The sequence below is a fragment of the Charadrius vociferus genome, unplaced genomic scaffold (assembly GCF_000708025.1).
Source record: "Charadrius vociferus isolate BGI_N301 unplaced genomic scaffold, ASM70802v2 scaffold104, whole genome shotgun sequence".
In the NCBI taxonomy this organism is placed as follows: Eukaryota; Metazoa; Chordata; class Aves; order Charadriiformes; family Charadriidae; genus Charadrius; species Charadrius vociferus.
The window spans coordinates 2,924,779-2,948,629 of NW_009648255.1; the positions used below are offsets into that span (position 1 = coordinate 2,924,779).

The 23,851-nt window shown below is 36.4% G+C and overlaps 1 protein-coding gene across 1 annotated transcript in view; it reads right to left on the reverse strand.

The window, feature by feature from the left end:
- The window catches only part of IFT80 (intraflagellar transport 80), a 51,771-nt gene extending 29,267 nt beyond the window's left edge, over positions 1 to 22,504 (reverse strand). The window contains exons 1-7 of the mRNA XM_009884410.1: positions 22,468 to 22,504; positions 21,466 to 21,687; positions 12,633 to 12,743; positions 10,253 to 10,321; positions 2,918 to 3,027; positions 2,255 to 2,344; positions 1,075 to 1,212 (exon numbers count right to left, since the gene is read on the reverse strand). Of these exons, the coding sequence (XP_009882712.1) occupies positions 1,075 to 1,212; positions 2,255 to 2,344; positions 2,918 to 3,027; positions 10,253 to 10,321; positions 12,633 to 12,743; positions 21,466 to 21,687; positions 22,468 to 22,504 (777 nt within the window). The remainder of the gene's footprint in view (positions 1 to 1,074; positions 1,213 to 2,254; positions 2,345 to 2,917; positions 3,028 to 10,252; positions 10,322 to 12,632; positions 12,744 to 21,465; positions 21,688 to 22,467) is intronic.
- Positions 22,505 to 23,851: the final 1,347 nt, after the last annotated feature.

Sequence of the window (23,851 nt, forward strand, 5' to 3'; positions counted from 1 at the left end):
TAAAAATACTCAACACACATAGTCCAAGTTCACGGTAAGGAGAACCATGCTCTACTGAAGGTGCCCAAAAACACCACAGCAAATGCTGGTTTCCCAATGGGAGCAAAAGAGCAACAAACACAACAAGAAAAGAGGGAGAGAATGAGACAGTAAGAGTCCCAAACCAGCAAGGTATGATGCAAAGCAAGTCTGAACCAAAAGCTGCAGAACCACAGGAAATCCACAGAGACAATCAGGTGAATCTGTGCTCTGGGCTGACTTACTTAGAATACCAATGAAGGTAGATGAAACTGCATCAGATTAATTTTAATTGGAGACCAAGTTGGAAAAAACCCTAGGTCAAAACCAAACTGGGCATAAAGCTTCAAGTAAAAAGAAAAAAATTAAGATGAGAAACAAAGCTATCTCCTTTAGGAGCTTTTCTTTCTTACAACAGTTAAGAAGTAACAGAGATGCTCAGGTGAGAGGATTAAACTATGTCTTTAGCTCGTAAAACTGCCCTGCCTGGCCATCAGAAGTAGAAGCATGAATGTTCTCTTAGCTCCTCTTTTACTACTGCTTCAGCCTTATCATTTCTAATGCCCGACAACTGCATTTTGCGACCTCCTCATGAGAAGTGCTTGTCAACTCATGGCATTTTTTTAAGAAAAAAAGCTAAATAATAAAAGCACAGGACACTGTTCTACCTCTGTTTTTAAGATAGGTTACTGTTATACGCTCCTTGCTTTCTGTGGTCAATAACTGCGTTTTATGATTGCCTTAAAAGAGATGCTTGTTATCTCTATTTTTTTAAGGAAAAAAGCTAAAAACGCACAGAAAAAATTTATGTCCTGAAAGGCAAAATATTATTCAAAAAAACTTTATCCAACCCAAAACATATTTAGAAGCACAGCTACGCAGATCAAGAAGGCACGATCTGAGCCAGATGCACCCAGCAGAAAGGTGCTGGAAGTCACGATTAGTTTTTGCTAGTAAAAATACCTGCCTGTACGTATATATCATCAGGAACATATACTGTATTATCAATAAATTTGTACAATTCCACATCTGCTATTTCTCAGCATTGTTACTTACCCCAGTTTTATCACATAGACGCAAAGTATGAAAGGACCCCACAGCAAATAACTCTCCATCCACAGCCCAGGCAACAGATGTTATGGGATATTCATGGGGCTGTGAGCTGTACAGGAGACGCCCGTAACTGTCCCAAACCTTCAAAAAAATTTAAATAGATATCAATACGAACATAGTTTGGGCATACCTTTACTTATTCTAGAGCTATTATTTTCCCTCATGATCACAGGAGTTGCAGAAATATACTAAGTTATTTCAGTGCCTTTTTGTGTAACTAGAAAAATCACATATATTATAGTTCACTTTTCATTAAAGGTTGTTCCTAATCAATATTGGTTCGTTTAATGCAATAGACTTTGCTTTGCTGCTATGGCAAATGTCACATTATTCTGCATAAAATATTTTGAATTTAAGAGTTTTGTTTCCTGCAAAAGAATGTAAGTCTGTAAAATAAACACAAGGTTTATTCCATTTGCACTCATTTCCCAACAACGCGAGGCACCTCTTCAAATTTCCAGACCAACAAGGTTTTCTCACTGATTGAAATCAACAGAATACCAGGAAGCCCATTCACAGAGTGAAGTGATTTGACTTCAAATATTTATATATTTTTTTTAATTTCTTAATTGCGTACATTTTCATGACTGCCATTATACACTTATAGAATGACAGAACCAATATATGACACAATTAAAATTACATTCCTACTTAAGGGAAGAAACACAGTATGTGCTTTCCATTTTGGATACAGAACATACTAACCAAAAAATTTCATAAGGGATTCACTAAAGCTCCTGTAATGAAAAACAATAGCTTTATTTCCTCTAATTTTATATATCATTACCTTTTTCAGTATATGCCATAGCTTATACTATTTCAAGTAATAATTTCTATATTTCTACATATTTTCCTTTTGGAGTTTGTTTCACTTGCATTTTACCTATTTTTATTCTGCCTATAACTTTTTTTTTTTTTAAAAAAAAATATCTGATTTTATGCTACTAGGCAGAGCAAGATATATTTACAAATAACACAACTTAGGGTAACAAGTTTTTCCTGAAAACTGAAAGACTTCTCATTTAATTTTGAGCGTCCAAGTATTATTAAAATTAGAAAACATCGAAATGCCTAATATCTTTTTTGGTCATTTAGTTTACCTTAAAAGTTAACCAGTACTCACCTTATATTTACAGTCTTCACCTGCAGAAAGAATAAGATCATTAACTGAGTTCCAGTCAGTTTTTAAAATAAGTCCATCATGGCCTTTCCACTGAAATAGAAAAAAATAAATTAAATGTAGATGCCACAAGTCTGACAACTTCTATTTTTAATATTTATCATTCATCAGTTAGTGGCATTCATACACTCCAATGTAGACCAGGGGTTTCAACAGTACAAATAGACGTCATCTCTTCTGCAGAAAAATAAATTAAACACAGCCTGAACATGGCCTAATAAAAGCATAACAATCTGCACTAAAAGCACATTCTAAATGATTGCTGTTGTATCTCTTTGCCTTTTCGTCACAAATGAAAAAGGAAAGGCTTCTGTACCTTTTTGCATTTTCTTTATGGGAAATGCTCACTCACATGCCTGAAGAATATCCACAGAAGAAGTTGTCTTTTTTTTTTTGTTTGTTTTGTTTAGGGAAATGAACAATCTCCTCATTCTCAAAATACTCAAAAAAAAGGGGGGGGAGCGGCAGCAGGGGGCAAGAAATGAGCAGTACACAGGCTGCATGGAAAATTTTAGCACAAATGTTTTATGTTGGGCAAAACTCTAAGTAACTAAAAAAACACTCTTCACGTGGAAGTGTGAGACAGTCTTAATATATTAATGATACCTGCAAGACTTTAGCATTTGGCTGAAGAGGTTTAATAATCAGCTGCTTCCCTGAGGTATAGAGCACTTTTTCAGAATCAGGTCCCCAGGCAACTGAGTACACTGGTGTTCCTGTAGACAGAAAGAAAGAAACATCGCATTTCCTATTATTTATCTGATCAAATTATGCAGAAACTGCTATAGCCACTTCAAACTGGTTACTTAAAATCATACATCAAAAATTCAGGAGTGGGAGAAAGCCAAACTAGAGGCAACCATTTGTCCTCCACGCTTGTCTGACTGCACTTATGGCCACGTTTACTGGTTCACTTCGTCTTTTAGCCAGCTGCAGGAACCGCAGTAAGAGACAGATGCAACCCAGAAGGACAACTCTGAAGGCTTTAGCTCGTGCTGCATACCCTTCCATCACTCCTCAAGGAAATAAAAATACATAGAGTGAAGTCCTGGCAAATTCCCTTGAGTAAACCATCAAATACCTACTACTTTCAATGGAGCCACTCTAAATTTAACTCTGAACAAATCAACTCTACGCAAAACAAACAATGAATTGATGGCTTGTCTACTACCTCTGGGTTACTGAAATCACGTATCACTTTACTACTGCTACAAGTATCTCCTTTTCTCATATTGTACCTATCCCTTTTTACAATGCATCACTTAGGACCTACTGATTTTACTGCAAGGTCTGTCCCAGCAGACTCTGACTACATTTACCACTTGCTTCTTCATTTCGTGACCTCTCCAAAACCACCTTTGAAAGAATTAAAAATCACCAAATTTCTTCTTCTATTATCAGATTTCTTCTTCAGTCAAATCACCTTCGTAACTAGACAATTTTGTTTCTTCAGCTTCCCTGAACCTCATGTATACGCTCCACTTGTTTTTGTTTCCTCGCTCCTAGAATACAAATAAAAATCTGACTAATTTATTCCAAGACACAGTGGAGCAAAATAAGACGGGATTGTCCTTCTCACCTTTGAGTCACCTTTCATCTTTAGGGTGCTTCTTAACCAGGACACTGCAAAGATTTGTGCCACCCCTTCCATCTGTACAGTTCTCCCTATTATATCAAACAAAGCCCTTCACGGCCAGTTTACTTTTAAGGTCTATCTGCATTGTGGCATCTTTCATACAGTATTAAAATGTTAACTCTTCCCAACTGACCAGTCTGCAAAGTCAGCCTTCAAGGCCCAGCTGTCACATCTTCAGATCTTCTCTCTTATAGCAAGACTGTTTAGTTTGTAGACACATCCTACAAATACCCACAAAACCATTTAATGTCTACCTTGAAGTTCCCGCAAACTCATTGGCCAGAAAACCTACAATATGATTAAATCCAATGCTGAGACAACTGCCTGTGATGCCAACCAATACCTGATTTAAAACCAACAGATGTTTGTATCAAAAGCAAGCCCAGCAGGTCTGGTAGATGGTCTACCATGCCACCACCTATCATTTTAATACTGGGTTTCTGATACCGCATCTCTCTCAAACCTCATTATCGGTTGCCATTTACCATGCTATTAATTTGTAAAACTTTTTTATAAGTGAAGAGCTTTACACAACTCCAGAAAACAAACAGTAATAGCTGCATTTTATGTTTACCTAATCTTTTATACTCTGATGCAATTTTATTCACAATTGACGCTCAAGAGACACAGAAAATCAAATCCTAATACTTAGCAACAGACATCAGAAAATACCTCTTTTCACCTAAAATAGTGAGACGGAACACAAATGTGGGTAGAAAAAGCTTCGTATTGCACCTAAATTATTCTTTGTAAGATGTTTAGGTTCCATAACTCAGTCTCTAACAGAACACATATTTTTGTTACACTGCACATATAAAAAAACAAATACCCCATACACAAGCAACTTGCAAAACAAATGACAACAAATGAAACTAGAAAGAGTAAAAATTCCAGACTTCACAGAACCTTTCCCAATTAATTGAAAACTTTTTTTTTTTTTTTGGCAGATTGAAAACTTGAGAATGGTACATCTAGAATAAAACTGACTGTTCTATTTTGAAATCATGTTATGTTGCAGTTTTCAAATGACCTTTTTTGAAAATAGAAGAAGGTAAAAAATTACACGGAAAAAGTATCCAGGAAAAAAAAAAAAAAATCAGACTTGCCAACTATGCAAATATGTTCCATAGTACTTGACAGGATTAGTCTCCCCTGAAGAAGAAGAATCAAAGTATTACGCTACTTGATCCCTTGCAAATAAAACTAAGAAAGTTAGGTAAAGAGCGTGTCCGAACATTTATTTCTATCACAGCAAAAGCCTGTAGCAATGGACAGCAAGTTTCAGCATGGCCTCAGCATCACACTGCATATAAAACTGCAAGGAGGGAGACCGTCAGACCATTCTCTTTCCTTTTGTAAAACTCGCTTGCATTATCTTCTGAAATGGAAAAGAGAAGGCTTATTTCAGGCTTCTGTTTTTCTCTAACAGCCTTAAGATTCTCACTGGCAGAAATGGGGCCTTCGAAGACACGATTCAATTGTCTAAACGCAAGCAACTAGGCGATGTGCTGCACCTAAGGGACTCTCAGATACCCGCATGGAGCTTACGGACACGACACAGGACCTGGAGGAGATCCACTGCCTCCTGGAATAGATTTGGAGGTCAGGCAGAATAGCCCAACAAACCTCAAATGGCACTAATGGCACAGCTACATTAACACAACTGATCTGTACCACAAAAGTTCTGTTTGAGAAATAAGCAACCTCAGAAGGAGCAGTTGTTACAACCTATATGATGGTATTTAACAATTTCATGATTTTAGAAGAGGTAAATGGAAAGAATTTCTCCTAAATTTCCAGAGCTACGCACTTCTTAGGGACTCATGCATATTTCAGCTGATAACTACACATCAAATTGATCAAATGAATTAAAATTGATCAAATAAACAATTTTTATATATCCTTACTTTATGATAATACTCCCCCCCAAAGGCTTAAGAAATGCTCTTACAAGGTAAAATTTTCGAAGACACATTTGGCAGATTAAATTCCGTATCTTTTTATGGGAATATTTTGATGAGACTCAGATACTTCAGTGATTGAACTGCTACGTCAGCTGTCCTAAAATCATCTCTATCTTACCACTTAAGCCCTCGAATTTTCTCTCTGAACAAAAAGCTGATTTTATCATGGCAAATCAATTCAGCACACTAAACCTGATCAGAGCTTCCAAATACTCAGACTCTAAACTGAGGCCTGGCGTCATTGCTCCTGAATATTATTGTACTTCATACATTTTATTTTAGGAAGGCATTTCTTTTATGTTACTTAGAAATACAGAATTCTGTAATTATTTTTTTTTAACTTGTCAACCATTAGAGGAGACAACTCACAGAAACATACAACATATTAAGTAAATCTGGCACTAGCTGTTTTCCTACTGGCAGCAATTTATGTTGAAAATGACATAAATTCTGTCACCAGCTGTACAGAAATTCTAAATAAACTAATTTTTGTCCTGCTCTAATGCTGATTTAACAATCAGAAGACTTTTATATTTAAACCAAATGTTTAACTTTTTTATGACGGCTGACTACTTAACCACAATTTCCAGGGCTTAACAGCAGGAGCTAAGTTAACTCATTTCCTTCTGCACTTAACAAGAACTTGGTCGGGAAAAGACTGCCAACACATTGCATTGCTGTGGAAAGAAACATTCAGCAGAACAGACAAACTGCAGAGAACATATATATTATACTGGTGATAAACAGTTTCAGGAAAAAAATACTCTCTGGGAAAAGATGTGGGAAAAGCAGAAAAGGTGAGATCTGAAGAGAGGATCTGAAGGAGGAACATCAGCGTTAAGCACACAGGGTGGGCTTCTTCACATCTCGGTGCTCTGCTAGCAGATGTTAATCCCCAGTGAATCATTCCCGTGGCCGATGCATATGGCAGAGAAAGAGCCAGGGTTGAGGGGAGGGGTGATAAAGCAGTCACTGACACTTTCAGCCACAGCAGATACTTTGCTAATTACAACAGTAAGTCTGTGTGACTTCCACAGAAGCAGAAACATTAATTCAGACAATTTTATGTCTCTCTGTGGCAGCACAAAAAATAGGAGCTGCATTTGAAATACAGCTGTCCCTTAAAAAGGAAGTTTCACTTCACTATAAACATGTTGTAATTAAACCGTTTACATTGCAAGTGTTGTGATTTGGCTTCCATTAACCAAAAAGGCAACCTATACACCAATTATTCATATTAGTCCTTGGTGCTTACCCAGCATACCAGTCACTGGAAGTCCATCAGAAAGGCAGGGCCAAAAGATAAGTACTCAAGAAAGAGAGAGTCTTGAGTACTAGACGACAAATTCAATTTGAAAGAAAAGTGACAGAAATCACCTGAAGAACTAGAAACCCATCTGAGGTAAGCCGGTAGGATGTGCCGCACAGGAACAATGGGTCTGTGGATAATGATGTTTAAATGATAACTAAGTGTCATATAATTTTATAACAGGAAGTCATGGCTTCCCCGAGAATCAAAAAGCACAGAGAGAGCACTGACTTGGTCTGCACAACCTATGCGTATTGTCGTAAAGGTTATGGTGATGTCCTTCACCAAATGCTCTTAAAGAAAATAAGTTTCCATGGCACAAGAAATAAATTAATCCCTAGTATTTAAAATATGACTTTCCTGCAAGGAATTACTCCTGTCTTGACTGGAATTAGGGACTACTTACCAGGATTTAAGCAGGTGCTCTAGCAACTATATACTTAGGATGGATCCATGAGCCTTGCTTGCCCTGAAGATTCTCAGATCTTGGAGTAAAAGTAAGTTAGTAGCAAAGCTGTCAGCTTGACTGGTGGGATAAACTAAAGAAATGATCCTACAGAATAATCTTGATTGTAGTGAGGAAGGCACACCTGCGCTCTACTTAATTTTCAGCTTGACCAGTATGTTTGAACTCTATAGGGGACTTTGAGGGTGAGAGAGACAGCGGTTTGCGAACCTCAGCAGTAGTGATTTCAGACATACATCTCAAGAGAGGATACGCAACTGTGGGCTCAGCCCGGGTCCTACTAACCTGACGTTTGGCCTGCGAAAGACTCCGTTACTGCAGGTGGCACCACTGACACTACAGACTTCACCCAAACAATCTTAGTGTCAGAGTCTACAAAGCACCGTAAAAATCTGTGCTGCTAGAGCCATCTCTCCTTCCAATTGTGGACCTTCAATACTTCCTACTCTTCACAGTTTGGTGGCCCTCTCCAAAGGAACACAGACGCTTTGAGCACAGAATCACGCTGCAATGCATACATCACAGAAGACATGGAAATCCTGCTTTAATCATAAGCACGTGGTACCAACATATACCACAGAGATCCATGAAAAAAAATTACTTCATCAAAATGTATTAGTATACCATGTCAACTAGAAGCCCGAAGGACTGCAAACACAGCATTTTTTGAAAAGAAAAAAAAAACCAAACAAAAAAACACCAAAACAAAACACTTTCATTTCAAGGAAAAGGAGGAACAGAAAGAAGAATAGTAAGATAATCTAAGGATGAAGAAGTAAGATCAGGCCCAAAGAACAACACAGCCATAACAGCAATATTACAGCTTGAGGCTGACTGCAGTAGAGGCTACGAGGTCCCACTAACTTTATTCCATGCGTCGGCATGATGGAGGGACACGTGGCCAGAGGGCCCCATGTAAGTACTGAAGAAGTTAAAAAAGAAAAATGTATCTTCATGTTTTTGTAGTGAATAAAAATCTAAAGATAGAATAGGCATGTGGACCATCATCCAAAGATAAGAGCCTGAAAATTTATTTCTAATACAAAGAGTGGAATGAGTAGAAAGAATGTTAGCAATGGGAATCCTTTCATTTCTCAAGAAGATGATAAAGGAAGTATAAAATTAGCTTAAAAATTATATACCTCTCTTAACATAACAATTTCTGCAGAATCCTACCCTGATCCCAGGTATGTCAATAGCTACAGACCGGTCTGTGGGAATTTGATCCTATAAAATTAAAGTTTAAAGGGTTTCTAAGCCTCCCAGGATCTTATCTTAAAACACAAATAAAACCCCCAATTATTCCACGGGGCCTCAACTGTACTTTTATACTGTACCAGAAATGCTAAGAAATCAATGAAAATTCAGCTTGCATAATTCAACCTGGAACATATCTCTTACTTTATAAGCTTTATCCAACCTCAGATAAGCACAGTTAAACATAAAAAAGCTTGAAACATACCACCTAAGAAATAGTGAAGTGTGTGCTTCAACTTTTTTTTTTTTTTTCAAAAATTACTGTTCAGTTGGCTTATCTTTTTACATTGTAAGCATGAAAAAACATTGCATCTGAATATGAACTTTCCTAACAGAATTGAAATACATTTTACATTCACTCCTGTGGTTAAAATGCCTTCAACAGGTTGAAAGAATTTAGATAATTTGTTTTAGAAAGAGATAAGGGTCTGACATTTAACCCAACCCCAGGTGCATGTGGTTTCTTAAAAAATGTCAAAAGGTCACATGATCTCAATGTATGAAGACTGAAAAACAAAATCTAGCTCAGTACCCTCACCGAAATAGTACAAAAATGTTAGAAATTATGATTATAAAAAAATAGATTTTTAAAAATATCAAACATAATTTGTATAAATATGTATTTGCAGCTTACACTGTTGCACTTTACAATAATGTGATTTCAAATCGACTTAAATAAAAATAACTGGAAGGCTCTAGTATGCAAAAAACTGTTGCTACAAAGCCAAGACCAAGGTTAGGTCTCCATGGCTCCTGTTCAACAAAGAACTTAAGCACGGGATCGTTTCACTTCAGTAGGACTGTTTGCATATACTAAATTAGTCACTGGGTTAAACAGGTAGTTGAACCAAGGGCTGTTAAGACTTTTAAAGTTCAGAGCAACTAATGTACATGCACTTTGCATTTTTCAAGCATTCTTGCAATGCTTTTAAAGATTACTTTTTTTTTTATTTTTTTTTTTTTCAGTTTTACCATAAGAATCTGTTGTTTGGTACTAAAAACTGGATCTTTTAATTTTTAGTTCTTTAGCCTTTCCAGAATTCTTAGGGTGGAACTGAAACTATTGTGTAAAAATGTTGCAGTAATACTTTTAATTTGAAATATATATTTTTTTAAGATAATCATCTTATTAAAAATCCAGTTCCCCCTGTAGTCAACTATGATTTAAGTTTAATTTTAGTTAAGTTTATCTAGGCTTTAAAATCCTTAAACAAACCATTACTGCCAGATTTAGGATCTGTTACTTAAATATATTTCAAAATAACCCAAATTAAAAAGTTCTGATGGAACTTTAAGAAAATTAACTTACCTTGCTGAGCTAAAGTGGATCTCAGCATTCCACTTTTGGACCAGATTTTCACTTGGCCATCTTCCCCAACTGTAAAGTTATCACAGAAATCACCAACTTAAATGCAATAATAAGTCCAACAAACACAGCTCTTGTATTTATCTAAGAAACGCTAGAATTAAATAAGTCCAGGTCTTTTTACAGGTAAATATTGTTTACGCAGTCTTCCTAATATACTCTCTATTTGCACATTAAGGAAAAATTATTTCAGACTGTTGTTCTGCTACCATCAACAAGTCTCTTCCTCTCCTGAAAATCCCTATAGTGTTCTTATCTGCAGCTGCTTCTGGGAAGAGAAGTCCATCACTATTTAAGTATCCCAAGTTCTGTATTTTCTATTCAGCATTGCTAGTACTTTTCATCTATTTACAGTTCAATGGCCCAGAGGCTGATTAAATGAGTCTCTGAGGAGTCTGAAGAGAGTAGGAGCAGATTTTATGTATTAAACTGGAGTCTTCACAGTTGATAAATGGTGAAACTGAAGATAACTGAAGGCTCCGTTTGGAAGGCTTAAGTTTTATAACGTAACTGCATGTTACCAAGAAACTTGGTTTACTTATTAAAGATTAAGTTCTTATATATACACTATACAGCATAGTTATGTATGCATTAAGAACACAGATTTCCTACTGCGCTATCATATTTAAAATGTACAGCTCTGGGCCTTCATTTAGGCCTCCCAGACTCAATTAATGAGGAAAAAGGTACACCCGGACACTTAATGCCATTCTTCCATTCGAAGGTAATTTGCTTACCAGATTTCAGGTTTTTATATCTGGCTGATGTAGCTTCTAAGTGTTTAAAAAGCGTAACAAAAAAAAATTTAAAAATCTTATTTGTGCACTTTTGATACCACTAAAATACAGCCATAAATAATATTTTAAGTGATACAGTATCATCAATGATCTACTCTTCTTCAAAGTATAGTTGCGGTATAAGAGTGGTTGATCTTCTCACTGCTTCAATGTGGTGATGAATTCCCATACTCCCCCTAAGTGTCACGCAGTCTTTCCAAAAATAAAAAATAATAAAAAAAAAAGATCGAAAAGGCAATTTTGACTTTTTCTTTGGAGAAGTTCCTGAGGCAAATCTGTCTTTAAAAAGAACAATATTTCTATCCCTCTGGGATTTCAGAGGAACATGCCAGACAGAGTTCCTTGAAGCAGCGTTTTCGAGTCAGACTGAGTCTGGAAACAAGCAGATCCAAAATTATCTTCAGTACTTCTGGACTGAGTTGGAATTTGTCCAAAGAAATCAGCTGTGCCAGATCAACAGGAGGCTGCAGAAAATTCTGACACCAACAGAAATCCCATAAAGGAGAAGTCTACCACAGGAAATTTAATTTGCTTCCCCTTCATATCAAGATAGAAGTTTTTGACAAAAATGCCAAAAGCAACTCATTACCAAAAGATTTAGGACAAAAATACGTGTAGAGATGCAGACACCAGGAGATGACTCTCCCAGCCTCAATAGAGAAGAGTTAAACTGCTGCTGGAGCTACACCACTCTCAATAATTAAGAGAGAGAAGCAAAGGAACGTTCAAGATGCTCATGAGGCCTCAGTACACTTTGCTGGCAAAAAAAAAAAAAAAAAAAAAAAGTCATGTGCAGGGATAGAAATGTACCAACTTAGCAACCTTTTTTGTAACAGATAAGAAAAAAAAAAATCAAATTTTCTCCTTTATGACATCCACAGATGTTCTACAGAACATCCACAAAAACATCTAAGCTCTCTGATACTAAAACCATTTACTTGAAAGTAAATAGGATAACATCTAACAAATAAGGATCACTAAAACAGATAAATGTTTTTACTAGATCTTTTATTAAGACAGACAACATTCTTCTAAAACAGCATTAAACAGTGCAAAATGAAATTCTATTAAGCAAGGTGATAACAACCCTAGTGATAATGAAGACAAAAAAAAAAGGAACTTATTAAAGCTAACTTCATCTATACTGTTGATTTTGTGTTTCCATTTTTCCACCTTTTCATGAGAATTTCAAGCTAGACCAGTGTGTGAACACTTGATAGACTCAGTTTTGTTCATTCAAATTCAATGTAACTACAACGTAAACTATGAAATTTAGGAGTACATAGTCTAAACATATGTCAAAGACTAAATTACTTTTCCAAAACATTCTATTGTATTTACCCCATAAAGTACTCACATTCTACACATTTATAAATTTTGTTTAATCCTGTATTTTTTTACCCTTCCATTTCTTCACAGCATGTCAACTTTGTATATGAGAAAAACAAAAGGCTTTATTTTGAAAGAGCTCGAGCTCTTCTGTTATTTTAGTTTTCAAACCACTTTGTTACTTTAAGAATGCTTACCTGTAACCAGTGCTGTTCCTTCGTAATTCCACCTTCCTGCAAGTACAGCTCCACAGTGTGCTTCTACGCTTTTCTCTACTCTTCCTAACTTTGAAATCAAGTGGAATTTCCCTAAACAAAAGTTCAAGATTCAAACAGTATATCTAATGTTGTGAACTGGTATTTACGACTGTTACCGTGTTCTGTTTAAAAAACACACAAAACAAGACAAGAAACCAACAACAAAAAAAGAACAAAACATGCAGTTATGTTGTTCACAGCCCAAACAAACGAGCTCACGCAGAAGAACTACTTGTAAACTAGCTATAATGTTGCCTTTTTTTTTCTTTTCTTTTCTTTTCGGTAAGTATAATCTTTGCTTTGCCTATTCATTTTTCTTGTGTCCCTCTAAAGTTTGCATGTTTCTCTGGGGACAGCACTGCCTGAAGTTATTTCATTGTCTGAAAGCTAACAAACAGAGGTATATACGCTGCAGCCCAGGAGAGTCCTTGTGTTTTCTTTTTTTAAGATCTGAAAAATCGCTCAACACCAAAAGGATAATGGAAAAGCTAGAACAATCTGACCATCAGTGAGTGCGTTGCTCTGCGGAAGTATTACTGCTTGCATTATAGAGCTGTTATGGAAATTCACAGAAGCCAAAAACAAAGCTATTAATGATTTCAACAGAAGCATGAGGAAGTCTTTCTTTCCAAATGAGGGATGTTGCTTAAATCCAGGAAGATCAAATTTAAACTGGACCAAAGAGCAGACAAAGGAGGACTTGGAAACATGTGGCAGAACAAACGCATGGCTTAGAATAGTTCAGTGATTCAAATTAACTACTTTAAAACCAAAACTCTTTTTAAATTATTTTATCTGATCTGCCAGACAGTGAGCCACTACAACAATTTCCAGAGTGACCACAACTCTTCGAGATACACCGTACACAGATACCTCACGCTAAATGTGTGCAAATACTCCCATCACTTAAGATGGGATTATTTTTCCATTAATACCATCCTGCCTGGGAATATGAATTATAAAAGCAGCCATACCTGAGGAGCCAGAACCATTAACTAAGTACCTGACTGTTTCAGTAAAGGACCACATTATCAAGACCAGTATGTGCATGTAGGTGATAACAAAATTAACTATGAACTGCGTAGAAGGCAAAAACTCATGACACCACCGCACTACACGTGCATTCACATCACCAAGTAGCCTAGATGGCAAAATTTAAGTCGTCTGCACTGCCAGAAGCTTGAATCAACTGTTACTGTGTTCTGGTTTCCCGTGTTTTATTTTGCACTTCAGTTTAAAAAACAAACCAAACCAACCAGCCAAACAAACAACAAAAACTTGAAAACAAAGCCAGACTAAAACCAAAGAAAAAGCATTCTGGTAGGTCTGTCAGTAAAGAACCATGAAACATACATCAGGGCTCTCCGTAGTTTTTTCAAATGAATACAATTACATTTTGTCTTCATTTTACTTTTAAGTACATAAACAAAACGGCAGAATCATCCAGCCAAATCTCTGCCAATGCAAGATTTCCAAGCAAAAGATTTTTAACACTGAAGAAAAAGAACGGTTTGTATAAATCAGTTTATTTGAACAGACCGTTTAAAATATTATACACAACTATACATTTTTGCTTTTCTTTATCACTTATGTTCTTATCTACCAGACTACTCTGAAGAGTGAGTTCATTCCACTTTTTTCTGAATTCACAGAACTAATGTTATTACTAAGACCACTTCTTCCTCATTCAGTTAATTTTTGGTTTCATAAAGTTTTCAGTATTGGTATTCTACATTTAATACATTATGCTATTTTATAATTATAAAATATATTTTATGTAATTATTGCATCAGTTATTTTCTAGAACACCTCTCAGGTCTGAGATTCTAATTTTTTGTGCATAAGCAATAACTGGACTCACAGGAACGGCTATGCTATTTTTTCCAATTAAATTGTCAAAAGGGCTTTGTTTGGTTTTAAAATTACACATTAAAAACATGTTTTATGTTCTGATCACCTGTCTTTTTTGATGCATAGTGTACTTGTCCAATCTGTAGCCAACACCTTTTTCAGTGCAGAATACTTAAACCTAATCTGATCACAGGACTATGAATATTCCCATGTCATCCCCTACAGTATTCATCATTAAGTGGCTGAGCTCTTCATAGCCATTATGAAGATATTTCACTGATTTCCGTTGGGAGAAAAAAAAAAAAGCTTTGCAAATCAGGAAATCAGGAGCTAACACACAGAGAAATGTAACTCAAAGGCATTCATCGACTTTCAGTATCCAATCTGAAACATTCAGATTTACTTTTTTAAGGATACAAAGAATTCTATGGCGTTTTATATATTGAATCCATAAGACCTCAATACTTGGGTAAGCAAACCCCTCAACACGCAAGAGAAAACATGAATTAAAATGAAAGAACAGACAGTTGGCAAGCAACTGAATACTTTGGTTTAGGTCACATTATCAGGAAAACAATGGGCCATGTCACAGAGTACAGGATAGAATCCTGTTATACAGGGAAACGTTCAACTCATCCACCAATATTTGCCATCCTTTCCCACTCCAGAAGCTTCCTCTACTAAGTAAGCTCTACTTACACAAGGCATCTTTCATATAGGGAAACAGTAAATTGTAGCCTAGCAGGAAAGAATACAGTTGCATACAAAAGCAGGTCCACCTTAGGCACCAAGATAGAATTCATCTGGAAAAACTGTGGTCGTGCATTTAAAAACTCTATCAGAACCCTTACGTGGAACAGGGCCAAATCAAGTTTTCATGCATATCGTTTTTAATTCTGCAACTTCTTTATTTTTCCGACATGTGAATTTACAACTGATGACAGTCAAATGATGTGACTCATTAGACACTGCTTTTCTCACTGCATTCACACATAGAAGTTGTTCCAAAGGCAACGTTTCAATGGATTTCTCTGCCTTCTGTTCCTCAACTTAACATTGAGGTAGTAAAAGCTTCCAAATTAGAACTTATTGCCTTATACACAATTAAGAAAGGGAAAATTTTAGCTGCGAGCTTAGAGCAGCAAGAAGTGACTCAACTTAATCTTACTTTATATCTCAGATTTGTAAAATACGGTTCCTTTATTTTTATTACGTACTGAAGCCAGAAGCTGTCCTCAATCTTAAAGTGACTCTCCAGTTTTGGAAGAATTTCAAGTGGGAGATTAGCAGCCTATTCAAATACGGAATATAAAACATGTATGTTTTGTTCATTACTTTTCACAGACTTTTAAATGGTTAAATTATCAGTATCATTAAAAGTTGAAAAAATAGGTCTATTCACTTATGATTTGTGCTTAATAAGCAGTTTAAAGTTGAACATATTCTTTGTTTTTGCAAAAAAGCAGCAAGAAAATCAATGTAAGTAGGAAGTAAAAGAACAATATCCCACAAGAGACACAACTCAGAAGAAAACCCAAGAGGATTAAATTTACATTTGCTCTAATTTCACAAACATCTGGAGTTCAACCAGGAATTAATGCAACCCTGTAAAGACATTATAATCCATTTCCATTGGATTCAGCAAATTTTCAGGAATCCTTATCACAGAGATGAATTAGCTGTTGCAGGAAAACTGCAGGCTTGACACGTAAGACCTGCTATATAAGTAATAGTTAAACAGAATTTTAAATGTAAGGTTTTTAGAAAATAGCAATTAAGGATCAAAACATGTTCGTGCACTTTTACAATGCAATAATTCACTTGCATATGCAAAAAAAAAAAGAAAAATTCTTTACAAGATAAGTTCTCTTTACTGAAAGTACTAAGTTACACTAGGAGATAAAAACTTGGAAATTTTCTACATTAAGTTTTTATCTCAATTTATTCTTTCATAAGTTAGGTTAGCACTGGCTTGTATTTCGATTTCACTAAAAAAAAACCCAAACAAAACACAATTATGATTTTTGGCAAATATATTTCATGAACAGCTTTCCAGAAGTTGAGTGTTCAGGATTAATTTACCCATCAGTGCTGAGAGCTTATCCCTCAGTCCTAACAACAGTTAACTAGGTAAAAAATCCCCACAAGCAAAAAGATGAAGTACTAACTTGCGCAAGACAAAACCTGAAGATCTCAGGTTTTGTGATCTGTGAACTAATTATGGCAAAAATAACTCATTCCGTAAGTAACGTAACTCCATAAAACATCATTCCATAAGTCATTCCATAAGTAACAGCAAACCAAATCAGCTTTTGCTGCTGGACTCCCTACAGCCTAAGAAGGGACCCCAGCTGAATCTTTCCCTTTAGTGAGGGCAAGCGTAACAACTCCTCCCTGAATGAGACCTCTGCAGCCCATGCCACAGCTGCCCCCTCAGTGGGCATTTTTCCATCATAACGCTGCTTCTTTCCATCAAACCCACCAAGGAGCTCCGAAGTTACTGATTACCTGCCAGCCAGCCCCCCTACAACACCAGTTATGGAAGTCTCATTTCCTTAGGGAACAGAGCTTAAAGGGAAAAAAAAAAAAAAGAAGTTTCTAGGTCAGTTTCTTCATCCAGTTTTGTTTACATTTAGCACTCTGTAAACAAACAGGAATTAACCCTCTTCACTTAAACAGAAATTACATTCTATCTTCCTTCTGCACTATCACGTTATCTTCCTTCTGCAGAGTTATCTGCTGCTCTGCTTTGCACTGCGCTACGCTAGCAAAACGGTAGCATTCAAATTAATGACAGGAATAGCAGTAAAGGCCCCAGACGTCCAGAAGGAATGCAAGGGCTAAATACAAACTCTCACTGAACAATAAAAAATTATCTAACAACGATCACCGGACTGGCTCGAAGAACTAAAGGATGTGTCATCTTGGGAAACGGGGGAAGTTCATGGATTGCAGGCTTTCATCAGGCGGTACCTACCCCAGCTACACCACCATGAGGATGATAAGCCTTAGGGATGTGCTTAGAACTGGACAATGTGAAGGGCCTAGACTTTCGTAAAAAGAAGTATAAAAACCAAAAAAAAGCCAACCCACTGCAAGAAAGCTGGCACGATAGCCACAACAGTTTATGATCTATGCAAGCAAGAAACAGCTGCATTAAAAGAAAGTGAAAGTTAAGCAAGCTGATCTCCAAAAGCTGGACAACAATAGAATGGATAGACTCACAAGTGCATATGAATTCTAACAGAGATATAACTACACAATCACTTACGTGTTTCACAGAATTTTTTTCCTCCTTCAGTAATTTTTTTTTTTTTTTTACAGTTATGGAGGAGACGGAATTTTTCCTGACCTTCCACTATGCCTCATGGCTGAAATCTTTATTGTAAAGTACTTCAATATTAGCTAGAATCTTAGGATGATAACTTTAGGTTAAACAACAAAAGTTTAGTAAAAGCGATAAGCAAATGAACACAAAATTCTCATCGAGGAAAATGCAGATTAACATGAAGGGACTGGTTTAGAATTTGTTGGTCACACACAACTAAAATCTTGACCAGCAAGAAAAATCAGCTGTTAAGCTGCAAGTACCCCTCGCTTTAAACCCCTGCCATTGACTTATGTCACTGAAAGTAATCCAGCTTCTAGTAGTTAATTGCAAAGGTCCTAATGCATCCTGGAAAAGATTCTAGGGGCCTACCTATACATGGTGCTATTCATGAATCTTTATTCCTAAACTGTAGCTCTTTGTTGTAGTTTCAGTTAATCCACTTACAGGAGAAGGGCAAGCATTCATACCTACCAGACACCACACTTAAGAACTGATATATTACATAAATTTGCACTGGGTTCACACATAGACTAAAGTACTCGCAAACATACAGCTCCTGCAACATGCTAATTTTTGAACATTTCTTAAAAAAAAAATAAATCAACTTTCAACCTCTCTTAAACATATCTGTGAATACGATTTATTTTTCCTTACATATCTTACTGATATAAAAAGCAGAGAAAAATAGAGAGGAAAAAATGCATAGCAGAGATTTAAAAGTTATCTTTTTCATGAAGGCACTAATAGCCCTTATATATTTCTTCAACCAACTGCCAAAGCATTATTCAAGCAGAACATGAAATACTACCACACTATTTTAATAACACTGGAAAACTGACTGAATAAATTAAGAGGAGATCTGACTTACTACAGTTGTTCTTTTGCTCACTATTTACACATAAAATTTAGAACTTTACAGAAACAGGTCATTAGAAATACAAATGTGAAAACTGAGAAAGAAAAAGAAAGGAGGAAAAAGCAAGGAATTAAGAGCAAGAGCTGACCTACTGAAAACCCTCCATCCCATGTTTATCACTGAACAGAAAAGAATACAAATCCCATAGAAATCAGCTCAGTGAGTATTGATCACTGAGTGACATTCTGAAGAACATCTTTGTTTATGTAAACCCGGCCCCCTCAAAGCATAATATTAATTGATACAAATGAATTTTCCTTTCAGCTTTCACAAAAGCTTCCATTTCCACCTTAAGAGCTCTATAAGCAATACTTCATTAAATTCAGCTGCCTAAAATTCACAGTAAAGTTCAGCACCAAGTATTGCAAAAATTACAACTCTACTTGGTCAAACTTCTCATCTTCCCTCCCCACATATATCTAGGAAGCACTAAGGACCCAAAAGATGCCCTGCTTTTGTTCCACCAGTTCAGTGCATTTAGGAAGTACTAAATACCTTGAAGAAACCTTGGCCTCGACTCTGTGAACTGAACTCTCAGCTCTCCTAATTTTTAAGTGCAACTATCGCCAGAAGTCAGGGAAATCTCCAAAGTTTCATGCAAGGAATGAATTTCCTCTACCTTCTTCAAATACATGCTACCTCTCTCCGTCTGTACAGGAAGGCATGCTGGACATATCAACTCCAGACTGCTAGTGCCCATAACAAACCTTCTGTTCCCAATCAAGCTCACTGTGAAGCTAGCCAAAAGCCTACAATAAGTTCCCCTCACCAAAGAAAACACACTGGACCCACAAATTCAGGGTTCTGGCCAAAACATGGGCAGAAGTTAGCTGGAAATTCTCCATCAGTCCCATTAAAACTATCAATAGGTCCCTGTGAAAGCTATCAACAGGGTCACGGGCAGATGGCCATTATTATCCTGATGGAAACTCTCTACAACAATTGACCATGATCTGTTCTGCTTGAAAAAGCTGGCAGAAGTTTAGAGCAGCATATTGCTTTCAGTTCAGTGTTGAGAAACTCCCAACACTACCATTTGTGCAGGAATACAGCTTTACCACCAAGATCTTTGACCGCTAACAAAAGAATACAAACTAAGTTTAGTACGTTGATGCAATCTGCTTCTTTGTGGCACGTAATTACTACTACCAGTGGGATAATTTAATTTACTTTGGAACCTTCAACAGCATTATCAACTGAGTAAAACACAAAGGTATAAAAAGTTAGGATCAGCATAAGGACTGTCCAACTTCTGCAAGCAAGTCATACAGCTCTTCCAAGTCACCTGCATGCCAAGTTCTTGGATGTAACGCACAGAAGTATCAGAAATCATTCACGAACTAACACACGAACCCCATCAGCAAGTTCTTGCCAGTGGATTGTCAGCAAGGCAGTCCCAGTCTACACCAAAGACTTGTTTCTTAGCAGAGCTTTTATTCCAACACAATTTTTGTAACAAGGTCAATGTAAACGAGCAGATTTTATAGAGGATCAACCCCTTTTTAGAACTGGTAGATTCAGGAAGAAACACTCTCATCCAAACTCCAGGGTTTCCACGGGTTAGGTTTTTTGTAACAGAAATAAAGGGTGGGGGAGGATTTTCTGCTTATCAACAGAAAATTTATTTTTACCATTATTTTCCATATTTCGTTCAAACAAAGAATTAGATCAAGAAGAAGAGAGTCCAAATGTTTTTCATTAAAGAAAAGGGATGAGGGAAGAAAAGGAAAGGGAAACATGCACAGAAAAATCCTGATGGCATGGAACATAATCCCCATTACAGGACTGAGAATAAAGGAGACAAAGCCTGACCTGAACAGTATGGGCTGCTTCATAATAAATGTGAAGTAATAATGAAACAAATTACCTAAGATTTCTTCACGGAACTGGGGATATGAATATCTTCATGCAGGAAGAATAATTTGACTGTGTGCAAGTCAGGCAAAATCAATTCCTAGTCTCTTTGTCGAGGAAGACAAAAAAACCCCAAGCAATCATCAAATCTTGCTCCCACCTCCCTTCCACAAAACAGAATCCATACGCTGGAATACAGTAGCTACTATATTGGGATCATATAGTCTAGTATTAGTACACTAGTATACTGGACAAATAGCAGCATACTGGATACACATATGTATATATACACCTGCCAGCATAGTGGACAAATATACTAGTCTTACATCTCTCACAACATCCAGAATTAGATGCTTCAGAGGGATATTCAAGACTCCATGGAAGCCAGACACAAGACATGCTCTTGTAACACGTCCAAGAAATGGACTACATAGATTTTAAACATCAGTTAAGCGATTTTAGTAACTTGGTCATCTTCAGTTTTCCTAACTATAAGTGATATAGTATCTATATAGGCATGCAGTGCAAACATAAAGCTACTGTTTTATGAAACTGAAAAAAAGACGGTAGAAATTGACTTTACCTAAAAAAAATAACGTATCTGCTGTCAGAGATATGTTTGATAATGTTATATCAGAGAAAATAACAGTTATACAATGTATAAAATTTGAAACAACTACTAATTTTACACCAGCACAACTGGTGTACAGGTATTTGAAATTGCTTTATTGCAGACTACTTAACTGCAAATAATTTCTCGGGTATTTGAGTGACATAAGCAGAAAGTGGTACGAAATTATAAATATTTTAAACTGACTTACCATCAGAACTTGTTAGAACAAAGCTCTCTGCATAGGACTGCTTCTTCCCACCTACACTTCTCGGAAACCAGTGAAGATCTATGGGATAAATATCATCTGGAAGTTTCACTACTCGAGTAGTCTCACTAGTTAAAAGGTTCCATTTCATAATTTGGTGATCATCACTGCAGGAATATAGCTCCTCAGCTGTAGTCCATCCCACACAGCTAACTAATTCTTTATGTTTAATTAAATTAAGGAAGTCTGAAAATTTTAATTACTAAAAATAAGCTTACAAAATATTTCATCTAGGGTATACAGAACTGAAGGAACAGTACAGGAAGATTATTGCGACAAGATTCCATGGAAAGTTTTATATAAGGCAAACACGCTTTTTTTTTTTTTTTTTCTTCTTTTGCTTCACAAAAAGAGCTGGTAGAAAGTCAGCAAAAAATAAAACAAACTGTTGTATAAAAATATAACTCTTATTACGATGCATACTTATTGAAACACAGCTGAAATGTTGGGTTACACCTCTAAAAGGGTCTTGGTGCACAGTGCAAGTGCAAAACACCCAACTATCATTCAAATGTGTCAGTTTATTAAAACCAGATCATATATAAATTGTTGATGTATCTAATTTATTAGTAGGGGAATTACGATTTCATTTATATCTGCTACATGCATGTCTTACTACAAGCAAGTAGATACATCACTACTCCTATTTACAGTCTGGTATAACTACAAATACGAAAGGAAAGAAAAACCCAAAACTTTCTAGCAAAACTCTGATAGCTTCTGAAGGGAAGGTATTACTCTAAGAGCATTCAGCATTCAACATCTTTTAAAATGTTGCCCTTAAAGGCTGCACCGAATGGCAAGGTGAAGGAAAGAAAAAGAAAAAACCCATCTGCAATTTACAAATATTTTACTATGACATTTATGATAAAGAAATTGTTTCTGAAAAAAAGGCTATTCAGAATTAACGTGCTTTTCTATGGTTTACTCTGAGACAAAGGATATGTTTTGGTTCCTTTAAAAGTGAAGTCTTCAGTCTCATTTCAGTTGTTCAGATGGAGCATTAAAAAAAGATAGGTAGGTATAACTGTAATAAAACAAAATAAACGCATACTCAAAGTCAAAATTGAAAAGGAAGACACTAACACCAAAATAGATAGTTTTGAAGTAAGTAATATTACATTAGTACTGTGGCAAAATAAGCAGCAAAACAGACCTCAGTTTTCAGGGGAATTCTGTTTGTACAGTACCCAATGCCACATTTATCTGATCACTTAGTATAGACACACTGGACAATTTAAAGAACAAGCAATGCTAGGAACATATCGCTAAACCATTATAGGTTGAAACGCTGAAGTTCTCTCATGCTGACATACTGAAGTTCTCTCATGCTGCCATGGAAGTAGCAAGGGAAAACCTGGAATCGCAAACTTTTCAAGGAACTTCATGCTTAGCACTGTGAGAAAATTTAGAGGAAAAAGCCATACTACGAAAATAATCCCGCCGTGACAAAATGACACAACATCCTAGTCTTTCGATGTCCACGATACTTTACCACGACACAGTAATTCCATAACCAGTTCACTGGTGTTCCACCCTGTCATCCCCATCCCTCTTGCGACAGCAAAAGCCTTTGTGTGTCTGTGTCTGGTCAGCATAGAGGCACTGATCCAGGTTAAAACTTTTCTGTCTTCCAGGATGGAAAGAAGTGAGAGCAAAAGGTACACTGTGAGGAGACCATGATGATGCACAACGTGCCCTTCTAATCTTCTGGAATTTTTTCACTATAAAAATGACTGTGTCTCAAACGGTTACTATACAGAATTTAAGCAGCATTAAAAGGATAACAGTCCTAAACCATGTAATTTTCTGTGCCCAAAGAATAAAATAAATTATTTTCAACCCTACTTTATGTTAATTGATAAACACACACAACAGTTACTTTTATTTTTAAATAACTGCGTCTGTCATACTTGAACATCCAATTTCCTTCTTCTACCCTTAGCCAAAAAACATATAGGGAAGCTCATCATCAAGGCATTTAAAAGAGGCCTAAGTTTGTGCTAAACTTTCAAAGTAGCTTTTCACTCATGTCCTTGACTTCTGCGTGGTGGCAATGCCGTTGTCCAGCACCTGCATATATTCGTTCAGCAGATGCCGCAACATTTGCTGATGATGAGTTGCAGGGCTAGTCTCTATGCCACAAATTCTAAAACTAAATTCCCAAACAAAACCATGTCAGATTTGTATACAGCAAAGAAACAGCGTGGAGCAAAACAGTATTAAAGATTTATTCTTCGCTTTAACGTAAGCATCTCTTTTCTAACAGAATACCTCACATTTATTTGGATGCATGGATCTTATTTGCTTCTATTTTCTGTGCACACCA